We start from the raw sequence: 12,713 nt of genomic DNA, 5'->3' as shown, positions 1-12,713 counted from the left end.
TTGTGTTTATTTTTTAATTTTTATTTTCAGTACATTAACTTTACCCATAAAAACGTGCATTTTTTTCAAGTTTATTAAAGTATTATTTATATGCCATAAGGTACTTTCCATACAATGAGTTTTACAAAATGTGTATCATCTTAACAACCATAAAAATTAAGAAAAAGTCTATTTTCATCGCTGAGAAATGTTGCCTCATGCCCATTTGCAGTTGATATCTTACTCTATCCCTTTCCTTAAGCAAGCATTGGTTGCTTTAAAGTATGCATTAGCTTCTCATATTGTAGAATTTCATGTGAAAGGAATCATGAAGTGTGTATATTGTGTTTAGAAGAAATAATACCAATTCTACACAGACTTTTCCAGAAAAAAATGAAGGAGAGGAGATACTGTTCAACATATACTGTGAAAACACATTTATCTTTATGCCAAAAGCAGACAAATACATTATATAAAAAATTAATAGATATCCTTTGAAGACATAGATCCAAAACATTAAGCAAAATTTTAGAAAATTAAATTGAACAATATACAAAATTTAGATACATCCAACTAGATAAGAACCAGTTTGGTTAATTCTAGGAATACAGAGTTGATTTAACATTCAAACATCAATTAATGTATTTCACTATATTAACAAAGAAAAGCCCCTATAATCACCTCAGTACCTACAGAAAAATGTCTAACAAAATGCAGCCTACCTCTTAGCCCAGACCCTTAGTATGCTAATGATATCAGAGAAGTTTTTGAATCACAGAATACAATACAAAACCTATGAACATTTTGGAGTCTTCTTGATCCCTAACACTTGGAAGAGTAGAGGATCAGCCTCAGAGGAAACTAGATGAAAGAGATAAACTTAATGGCAATCTTTACTTCAACCATGCATTCACATGAGATTGTGGTGTCATCTCTGAAGTTGTTGAGAGGGAAGAAAGCTATGGAGTGTTTGTCATGGCTGTGCTATATGTAAGCACAGAGCAGGCCCTCTGTAGTTCCAACTGAGGTTTGTATAATCTTCCTTAATAGTAGACCCTGAAAAGAGCAGTGTTGGGGCAGATATAATGGGTGATTAACTAAGAGGTCTGTTTGCCTCAGTTGTAGAAAACAAGAAGTATTAATGCCCAGGAGGCAAGGAAGTATTTCTCTGACAATCACAAAGCTCATCTGGAGGATTCACAGCCTGGAACTTAATCTTTTATCCCTGACTCCCTTTACTCCTAGGTGCACTTTACTAAACAAAGTATTCATATCTTAAGGAAATATGAGAACAAGATTTTTAAAAATAAGAAAATAACAAGCACTATGAAATAAAGGCAATGAACTGAACAACACATATTGTAAGCATCAGAATTAATGACTAGTTAGAGAAAATAACTATTGCAGACAAGTTGGCTATATTTAGCATGTAAGTACAAAATAAGCATTTATTTGGTAAGTAAAAGCATTGATGCCCTCAGAGACTTAAAGGAAGACATTGGAAATATAAATTCAGGAAATTCAGTTATAATAAATAATTAACTAAAAGACAAAATAGTTGATATGAGGTATCCAGTGGATGAGTTGAAGAGCTGACAGCTGAATTAATGAACGGTCTGTAACCAAAAAAAAAATTCCCAGTCATGATATATAATGGTCAGAAGATGCAGAAAGAAGGAAGAGGAAATGATTAAAAGATTTTGTGCAAAGGGGCCAAAATGTAAATTTGGTCTAATAAAAAATTACTTAAGGAAATAAATGAGTGGAATGGAAGCACCTCAATAGAAATGAAGAATTGCTCATATATTTTTAAGGGGTAAGACTGAAAGGTGTTGTAGAGAGACAAATTATATGCTAAAAAAGAAAGCTACTAGATATACTATGGTGATTGTAAGGCAAGCGAGGAGAAAAAGAGAGGAAGCCAGACATTCAAAGATTTATCATAGGAAGAAAGAAAGAAAGTGACTGACTTTAGAGTAAAACTGGTGCTCTCTTTTTACAGCCAACCCTTCTTATACCCTATCAATGGGAAATTATGCCCTGGAGGTAGGTGACCTTAGTTTATCTTTAGTCCGCAGCTGGGGTCTTGTGGTCACGTAATTGACAGGATCTCCTGGGTCGGGTGGTCATGTAGTCTTGAAAAACCAGCACCAGCAGGGAAAAATAGGATATCACCTTAGGGAAAAATAGGATGCCCACCAGGGCAATGTGGCCACTGTGATTTCATCCCTTGTTTATCAGGTCACCACAATAGGCCATATTTTATCTATATGCTTTGAGACCCTTGTGAACCCTAACAGTGATATCGGAGGAAAAGAATAAACTCTTAAGGCTGCATGTGATTAGATAGATTCCTAAACAAGCTCGGAGATTTTGATATTTGTTGGCATCTGGGAGAGTTGACATTAAAAATAAAAGAACAGAGAGACATAAGTAAATCAAAGTAGCAATTTTAGTAATAAAGAAAAAAAAATCACAAGGTAGAAAAATTAACATTGCCTGTGAAGGTGACCACAAATTGTTTTACACTTCTCCATGCAGTTATTTACTGTCCCTCCTTGTGAATCTGGGTTGGCTTTAGTGATTCACTCATAATCAATAGAAAGTGGCAGAAGTGATCCTGATTATAAAAGATGTGTAGAGAATAAAATCTAAAAATCCCTCAAATTTTTTGGATAGAATTCTAATAGGAACTCACTTTGCTATATAATAGTGTGATTTACAAAGCATTAGTAATAAAAATATTGTGTCACTGCTTTTAAGTAAAGTCAGATATACCAGTGATGGAACAGAAACAGAGACTTGTATGTATTAGAACCTGATATGTAATAAAGCTGAGGAGAAGGGGATGTCAGAGGATGATATGGTTGGATGGCATCACCGACTCAATGGACATGGGTTTAGGTAGACTCCAGCAGTTGGTGATGGACGGGGAGGCCTGGCGTGCTGCAGTTCATGGGGTCACAACGAGTCAGACATGACTGAGCGACTGAACTGAACTTAAATCGGTGGAAACAGTCATATTTAACACTATAAACAGAATTGGTATTCAAAAATACTTAGTAACTAGTAAAGCACTTCCACCAACAAAACAGAAGATACTCAGGCCTTGCCCTAAAGCTAGGCACTGGTAGACCCTGCTTTTCAGGCATTAACCCACTATTTGATGGATCATGGGGAGATCTAGATACCACAAAAGGGGTCATGGTTGAAGTGAGGATGCTCAGTGGCTCACAGTAGAGAACAGTTATAAAATAACAAGCAGTATTATTTGTATTTTCACACCTCATATGACTATAGCAGTGTATACTAAATAACACTTCTAATTCTTAACAATATAAACCACAAGTAGATGTCAATATATCAGTAAGAAACATAAGACACCATGTTTAAATTAAACATTAAGACAAACCAAAACATTAAACAGAACTTTGTGATTTTGTGGAATGTTCTGGAAATACAATCCCCAAAGAAAACCTATTAATAGAAAAATAGATTGACGTGATGAAATTTAAAGATTTTCATTAAGTAATGGACAGCATGCACTAAAATTGACAGCTGTATGAAAGACCAGAGAGAATACTGACAACATCTAGTCAACAGGGTCTTTAATATATAATTCACAAGAAAAAATTTTTAATATGCAAGGAAAACAGCAATTAATAGAAAAAGAAGGCAAAGGATGTGAATATGTAATTCACACTATAAAACCCACAAATGGATAAATAGTATATAAAGAAAGCTCAATTATCAGAAGAAAATAAATTTAAAATAATGATATATTATTTTATATCCATTGAGTTTTCAAAAAAAGTATCAAAAGGTGTAAAGAATGTGAAAAAAAAAAAAAACTCAGGAATTTCTTCTGAGATTTTGTAAATATTTTGGAGAGAAATTTGGTAATTCCTAGTCAAATTAGCTCCTCTGTCCATGGAATTCTCCAGGCAAGAATACTGGAGTGGGTAGCCATTCCTTTCTCCAGGGGATCTTTGTGACTCAGGGATCAAACCTGAGTCTCCTGCATTGCAGGAAGATTTTTGACTGTCTGAGCCATCAGGGAAATCTGATACTTATATTTAAATATGTTTATATTTTTATAACTGAAAAAAATCATATATATACAGTTACTAAGTCCATAAAGAGAGATGTACAATGATATTGATAGTAGCTGTAATTAATTTATGCTATTAATTATAGGTCACATGGGTGTTGGCTGCTTGTATGAAAAGGGGCAAATGCACGTAACAGAAATTGAACAACAGTTTAAAATAATGAAATCACATATATGAGCATATAGGAGCATGTATATATTTTTAATATTTAGGGTTGGTGGAAAATTAAGTGGCATCAGACTTACAATCCAATGACCTTTATATAAATTCAACATCCAAACTATCCTCCCATAAAGGAGCATACAAGTAAATAAGCGTTAAGTGTAAGTCTAGTCGCTCAGTCGCGTCCGACTCTTTGCGACCCTGTGGACTGTAGCCCACCAGGCTCCTCTATCCATGGGATTCTCCAGGCAAGAACACTGGAGTGGGTTGCCATAAGCATACTAGTAACTAATTAGAAATACATTTTAAGTGCACTTGAGTTTTTACTTTTCTGAAAGGGAGAAAACAAGGAGGAATGTTGAAGCATGCAGAAGAGAAATAAAAATAAAACAAAGAGCCTTAGAGAAACTGATAATGTCTGTCCCCATAACTTGAGATAAATGTTTAATTCCTATAAAGTTCAAAATTAAAATAAAAAAATAAACTATATTTCCTAAAAATCAGTTGTAATCAAATCCCATTTAAGAATCCTTTAAAAAGCAAAAATTAATGTAGAATTTTCTTTCTGAAAAACACATTGCACTTTCTCAATAATATTTTGTTCAGTTTTCTCTTAAATTTTTATCATTACAATGTCATGATAAATTCATGATAACCTTGACCTATTCAATAGCATGATTCAGGATGTACTTAGAATGATTCAGGGTGTACCTATCTAACAGCAGGTACGGGAAATCCAAGAGAACTTCTGAAGGAAGTTACTGAATCTATGGAAGTACCAAGTGTGCATGTACAAATTAGTATGAACATGTAGGGATGTATGTAAGACACTCAAACCCAGGAAATGAACTAACTGCCTACAGAGCACCCAGTGTATGTATGACTCCATCATTAGAAGTACTTTCTTTTGAAAAGAAAGATAATTTCTTCTCCCATCTGCCTGCCTTCCTATTCCAGAATGGCTTTTTGTTCCAATGGGAGCAACATTGGAGAAGTTCCCAAGGGGCAGAGTCCCTTAGGCTCCAGAGGTATAACTACCCCAGGTACTTCAGGAACTATCCAAGGCTCCAGTATCCATGGGGCCAGACCCCATCTTCACATCTTTGGCAAGCGAGTCTGAGTGAAGGGTGCCTGAGAGTCAGCTGTACCAAGATTAACCAGAATTCAGGAAAGACCTCCACCTTCATTGGCGATCTGTGTTCCCCACTATTCCTGAGTCAGTACTGCTGAAGTAGTCAGAAAACCATGTGGTAGGTACTGCTCCTGTCTCAGGTGAGTAAGCACAGGTGAGATCCTCTGCTCTGGGACCTCCTTCTCTCCTTTGTCCTTCTCTTCTTTGGTGGCATCTCTTGGTGGCAATAGACATGCAGAGAAGCTGGAGTTTGCCCGTAGGAGATTAATAAATAGTGGAAGAGTTGGAAAGTGCATCATTTAGAGCCCATTTGTAAAAACTGGGTATTTACAACTATAAATATGGACATTTAGGTGTCCTAAGGCAAACCTTCTGCCCACAAATGCTTCAGTCATGGAGTAGAAATTTAACCTAGTCTATATAACTTCACAGATTGAGGACAGAGACCACAACTAGGGGTCAGTGGGGATCTGAAAATAGTTCCTCAGTTTTCAAATCAAATTGATTTTCAGATTAAAGAGTTTCAAAAAGCTATGGCTGCCAAAATGAGAAAATAATGCTTAAAGATCAGTGAGGTATCTGGCACTGGATACCCTCAATAATGTCTCTAATTTTGGAGAGATGCCTTACAGGTCTAGCTGAGTTTGGTGCAGTTTTGTGGTTTAGTCAGTAAGTCATGTCTGACTTTTCATGACCTGATGAGCTGTAGCCTCCCAGGCTCTTCTGTCCATAGGATTTCCCAGGCAAGGATAGTGGAGTGGGTTGCCATTTCTTTTTCCAGGGGATTTTCCTGACCCAGGGATCCAACCCATGTCTCCTGCACTGGCAGGTGGATTCTTTACCACTGAGCCACCAGGAAAGCCCTTTGTGGAGTTAGGTGATCCCTAACAACCTTTCCACTTCATGAAACAGGGCTTCCATAGTGCTATGCTGTGGCTTAACCTGCACCTTAGGAAAAAGCTTGGGTGTCTATGTCTCCACGTTAGTCTTGAACCTTCAACTTTCCTGTCTTTTTCCTACTCCTGGCTAGAACCAGTAACCATTAGCCCCACGTCCTCAGCCCTAGCACTGTAACTGGCAAGTTTTGATTGCAAGCAAAAATGGAAAAGGAGAGGGTGAGAAACTGATGCTTCTTTACTTCTAAGGTTGAGCAGGTTGTTCAGTGCTTTTTGAATGAAATGGATTGAAGAACATGTAGGAACAAACCTTCCAGAAAAAAAGAGGAGAAAAGAATGGTCAGTTAGTAGGAAAAGAGGCAAAATCATCTTTTTGCATTGTTCTCAGAAATGTCATCTTATTACTAGAAATAATTATCCCAAAGCACTTCAGGAGATGAAAATCATGCTTCTTCCTCTAGGTTTCCCCGTGGATATTCTTGTCTGAATTGCTAATTATTCCAGTACCCTCTGAAGGTCATTTCAAGATTTTCCCTGCTTCTATGCAGGGAATTATGAATTCTTTCAGGAATTACTTTAAAATCCTCAGATAAGAAAAGTATCCTGGAGATGGTGAGATTTGGGGTTATAATTTGTAAGACGGCAAAGGGAAACAGATTGGAGATGGAAGGACTCTAGAGGTGGACTTCAACTTCCTCACACTATTGTAATCAGAAAAATCAGCTTTTCATCTTTAATGACAGGTATTGCTCCCACGTAGCTATGAGATTTTTCTCACTCTCCTTTTAAGGTTGTTTCTTCCAAAAGTTAGGAATCCTACTAATATGAAAATCTGACAAAGAGAAAAAAAGCAATTATTTTCAATTCTATACCTATCAAATCAAAATGAATTTTTAGGCAAAAAGCAGATTAACTAACTTTATTTTCAGTGTATAGTTTTAAAATTACCTAATTAAAGAAAAACAAGTATAAGTGAATTGTCAGATTGGAGTAGCTGAGGAGTTAGAGCCATTTTCTTCTGTCCTTAGTCTGTGCCAGGATCTGCTGCTTATTTGGTTGTACTGCTATAGTTTAATCATATGTATGGTAGTTTGTGTAGTCCATAAAAACAAAAAAGAGGAAGAAACTTAGGAGTACAAATTTGGAGATTCACCTTTCACAAAGTAATTTTCTAAGTTATTTTCTCCTTCTTTTAGTGTCTATAAAGATTTAAAAGCTCTAATAAATCTTGAATAAATCCAGCCTATATAGACAAGTCATATCACTCCAGTTCTATTTTTTTTAACATAAAAGGAATATACCAGTAGTATGGCACAAAGGTTATACAAATAAATTTTCTTGGCTCTGGAAAATCTGCTAGGATGCAACAGTTTCACTTAACTAAAGCAACTTATTCTACAGTATCTTCATGCACTTTGAATCAGTAGCTAAATTTTATCCTAATTTTACAGATCACTAAAAGAAAGCTGTAGAAATATATGACAAAATATGACAGCACACCAAAATGGCAGCATCTCCACTGAGATTTCAGACTTCCTCCTGAACTGTTTTGTCAGGTCCCCCAGCTGGCAGCACTGGCTGTCCCTGCCCCTCAGTCTCCTCTTCCTCCTGGCCATGGGGGCCAACATCACCCTCCTCATCACCATCCGGCTGGAGGCCTCTCTGCATGAGCCCATGTATTACCTGCTCAGCCTCCTCTCCCTGCTGGACATGGTGCTCTGCCTCACCGTCATCCCCAAGGTCCTGGCCATCTTTTGGTTTGATCTCAGATCCATCAGCTTCTTTACCTGTTTCCTTCAGATGTACATCATGAATTGCTTCCTTGCCATGGAGTCCTGCACATTCATGGTCATGGCCTATGACCGCTATGTGGCTGTCTGCCAACCATTGAGGTATCCATCCATCATCACAGACCAATTTGTTGCAAAGGCAACCATCTTTATTTTAGCCAGAAATGTCCTTTTCACAGTGCCCATCCCCATCCTCTCTGTACGACTCCATTATTGTGGGAGAAATGTCATTGAGAACTGCATCTGTGCCAATATGTCTGTGTCCAGGCTATCCTGTGATGATGTCACTATCAATCTTGTCTACCAGTTTGCTGGAGGCTGGACCCTGCTGGGATCTGACCTCATCCTCATCTTCCTCTCCTACACCCTCATACTAAGGGCTGTTCTGAGACTTAAGTCAGAAGGAGCTGTGGCCAAGGCCCTAAGCACGTGTGGCTCCCACTTCATCCTGATCCTCTTCTTCAGCACCATTCTCCTGGTCTTTGTCCTCACTCACGTGGCAAAGAAGAAGGTGTCCCCTGATGTGCCAGTCTTGCTCAATGTCCTGCATCATGTCATCCCTGCAGCCCTCAACCCCATTGTCTATGGGGTGCGAACCCAGGAGATCAAGCAAGGAATCCAGAGGTTACTGAAGAAAGGATGGTAATTAAGACAACTGGATCGCTGCATTAGTAAAGTAGGATGATTTTTGAATCAATAATGGATGAGTGGACTGAAGTTCATAAGTTTTACTCTCAAACTGGATGAACTATGTGTCTCCTTTAATAATGCTGAAGTTTCATTTAGAGTTTCTCTTTCTCTCACTCCTCAATCAGGAATTTTCTTGGCCCTTTCTCCTCTTTTCCCACACATATGATCCTATTTTGTATAAAATATTATGCTTCCTTAGGGCAGGATCTAAAGAGAGAGATTTACTTTCCTGAATAGCCAACTGTTCTATGACATAAAATTTATAATGTGAAGTATACAACTGTGGATATTTGGTGGATTGTGTTGTATAATGTGTAATGTCTTTCTATTTCCACAGTAAGGAACATACTGGAGAATAAAAATAAGAGTTGACATTTCAGTCCTGAATGGTGGAGAGTTGCTGCCGGTCTTTAATTGGGTCTTTTTCTTTTATCCTTCAACCACATGATTGTCTCTCTTTGTCACTGCTTCTGTTTCTGGTCCCTGCTTTGTTCTTGTCTGGGCCTTTGTCTCTATCTTTTCTTCTAGAAAGCAAGATGATTTCTGGCAATGTACATTGCAAAAAGGCAGGGTGTTTGCCTGAATTGCTCATGTGTTATCAGTGAGTTTTAATAGATTTAAGAGATTTCTAAATTCTCATTACCACCTATCATTTGAATCCAGAGTGTCACCATTTCTGGTATGCAAATAGAGCTCTGCTAATGAGTTAAAGAACTGCAAGCATTATAAATACAATCTAGTAATAATTCTAAGATATAAAACAGACTAGATGGACATTGTTTTCTTTTCATTGGACAGTTTCATTCCCAGAGTTTCTTGTATCTCTGGGAATTCTGTTAGCTATTAAAGTACAAAGATATTAAAACATTATTGCTGTTTTCAGTGGCTCAAAGTTTCATTTGGAGGAATACAAACATTAATTCCAGGAATACACAATTCTCAAATGAAAGATCTCCCCAAAATTTCATTTTCCCAAAGATTTTAACATAACAAAAATCCTATCTAGTCTAAAATGTTCATAACTGGATGCCAATGGGAAGGTCTTACGAATACAGATATAATATTCCTCTAAATTAAATTCAAGCCACTAAATCTTAGAAAATATTAAAGTCTTCAAGTTTTAACAATATTATATTAATGTACTAACTTAAAACTTTGTGGACAGATCTGTGTAAGCGTGACAGTGTTTGTATATCAAGTCCAGATCTCTCCAGTAGAAAAAACATGAATGTAAAAATTTTTTTTCAATGAGTTACGTTGTGAGATTTAGAGCACACACTTTCTCAAGACTAAGGAAATTTTACATAATTTTGTATCCTAAAATAGACCAATACAATGCTCACATTTTTAAAATATATGTGTGAAAGCTTTGTGTTGTTTTGTTTATATATATTTTTATGTTTGTGGCCCATATCAAAGCAGTATTGACAGACTCATTTGATAAACAAGGTAAACAGATTTAGCAATGGCTTTATTTCTCTAAAATGGGTGATACAAAGGGAGATGTCTTCTAGAATATTTCTCTCCATTTGAACCATATATTTAATTTTGGGTTTTTGGTAGCCAAATCAAAAGTTAAAAAGTTAATTATAATAGTGTATTTTATTTACCCTAATATAATCTAAATATTATCATTACAGTATATAATGAATATAAAATAATTTAATAGTGAAATAGTGTACATTCTTTTTATGTGCTACATCTTTGAAATCCCTGGTGTCTCAACGGTAAAGAATCTGCCTGCAACACAAGAGACACAGGAAACCCAAGTTTCATCTCTGGGTCAGAAAGATCCCCTGGAGGAGAAAATGGCAACCTGCTCCAATATGCTTGCCTGGGAAATCACCTGCACAGAGGAGTCTAGCAGGCTACAGTCCGTGGGGTCACAGAAAACTTGAATACAACTGAGTGGCTAAGCAACAACAACAGCTTTGAAATCCAGTGTGTATTTTATATTTACAGCATTTTTCAGTTGGAACTATGTACATTTCAAGTGCTCAACAGTCACATGTGACTTGTGGCTACTATATTAATTAATGCATCACTAGACTCCAAATGGGGAGGAGACCAAATGAATTGGGGATAAATGAATCTTTTTTGGAAAAGAGGTATAGCTATCTTCTTTCTTCTTTGTTGTAAGTTTTCTTTTTCTTTGCTTTTCCACATGGAGAAAAGGAAGCCAGGGTTTTAGACGTTAGATGATGATTTCTTGTATTAAAAGGTGCATATTATGAATGCTAATTGCTAGGAACCAATATGTAAAGATTAAAATAAGAGATGGCTTATATACTGGCTTTTTACAACATATAGTCTTCAAATCCTGCAATGATGAAGTTGAAAATGAGCCTTGTATAAATCTTCAAATTTATAGAGCCTAAGGAAAATGTAAATAAAGATTTTATTCATCGTAAGTAGGGAATATTAGTGCTTAGTGCTAGAGTAAATAAGTGTTATCATCAAAGGTTTACCAGAAGGTAGATAATCATAATTTATAATTTTTTAAGTTTCTTTTTACACTATTTAGACACAGGTGTATGTATTTTAGATTAACTGAATTATTTTAATAGAATACATTTTCTATGAAACATTTAATAGTGAGATTATTATAATTTACTATCCATTCAACCATATGAGCAAGAAACCTGTCTCTTCAAACCTCATAGCCATATTAATAAAATGTTAAAGCTCAGATCTTGTTGGTGAGACCTTGCAGTTTGGTCACACATTACCCATAGTTACACCCTTCCTCCTCTATCCAGAAAGACTGAGACATATCTGAGAGCAGACCCAGCAGACATAGGCTATTGAGCTGAGAGAGCAATGCAGAGCACATACAGAAAACGGTGATGGCCCTTCAGGGCCAACATTTAACAACAATCATCTATCAAATATGCCTATCTGTTTATCCCTAATGGAAACAAATCTATCCATTATCCCTAATGGAAATAAATCCTTGATATGGTGCTAAGGTTGCAAAAATGAGTAAATAGGCAAGGTCCGTGTGTATAAGTGCAAAGTCTCTGAAACTGGAAGAAGCAGTAGTTCAAGAAGCAGTGTGAAACATCAACAGATAGGAAGGATATAGCCAAGAAGAACCTAAGGTAGGGGTCCAAGGCCATGGCCACTTGGCAGAAAGTCCAGACCTAAATGTAAGACAGGATTTGAGGGTCTAAGCAGACTATTATAACAGAAACTTGAGTTTGAGCCAAAACAGAAACATAATCATCTAAACTGTAAACATACAGATGAAATTAAGACTGAAAAAGAAGGCCCATTATTAGAATCAGGCACAAACCAGAGAAAACACACCACAGTCTAATCTAGCAGAGATAATAGCTCAACAGCAAGACCTCTGTTCTCCAAAACAGTAATTAAATATTTAAATTTTTACTCGAGTCCTTCTAGATGAAGTGTTATGTGGGTAAAAGCTAAGAAAAGTAGCAGAAAATCCTCAGATCTAGCTACAGTAGAACCTAAGATAAGAGTGAGAATCTAATTCCAAGACCAGGGACACATTGTCTTTTGTCAATGAGGACTTTCTTCTTTTTTTTTTTTTTTTAATTTTTATTATTATTATTTTTTTTTTCCAGTGGGTTTTGTCATACATTGATAGGAATCAGCCATGGATTTACATGTATTCCCAATCCCGATCCCCCCTCCCACCTCCCTCTCCACCCGATTCCTCTGGGTCTTCCCAGTGCACCAGGCCGGAGCACTTGTCTCGTGCATCCCACCTGGGCTGGTGATCTGTTTCACCATAGATAGTATACATGTTGTTCTTTTGAAATATCCCACCCTCACATTCTCCCACAAAGTTCAAAAGTCTGTTCTGTATTTCTGTGTCTCTTTTTCTGTTCTGCATATAGGGTTATCGTTATCACCTTTCTAAATTCCATATACATGTGTCAGTATGCTGTAATGTTCTTTATCTTTCTGGCTTACTTCACTCTGT

General features: G+C 36.7%; 1 protein-coding gene across 1 annotated transcript; it reads left to right on the top strand.

Annotated features, from left to right (window-relative positions):
- The first annotated feature begins 7,769 nt into the window (after positions 1 to 7,769).
- On the top strand, positions 7,770 to 8,717 carry LOC133053028 (olfactory receptor 56A3). Its single transcript, XM_061137838.1, has one exon. It carries the CDS (start codon positions 7,770 to 7,772, stop codon positions 8,715 to 8,717), a length of 948 nt encoding a protein of 315 aa, XP_060993821.1.
- Positions 8,718 to 12,713: the final 3,996 nt, after the last annotated feature.

Source organism: Dama dama, chromosome 1 (genome assembly GCF_033118175.1).
Source record: "Dama dama isolate Ldn47 chromosome 1, ASM3311817v1, whole genome shotgun sequence".
NCBI lineage: Eukaryota > Metazoa > Chordata > Mammalia > Artiodactyla > Cervidae > Dama > Dama dama.
Note: the sequence above shows the minus strand (reverse complement) of the source record. Positions and strands in the feature narration are given on the sequence as shown.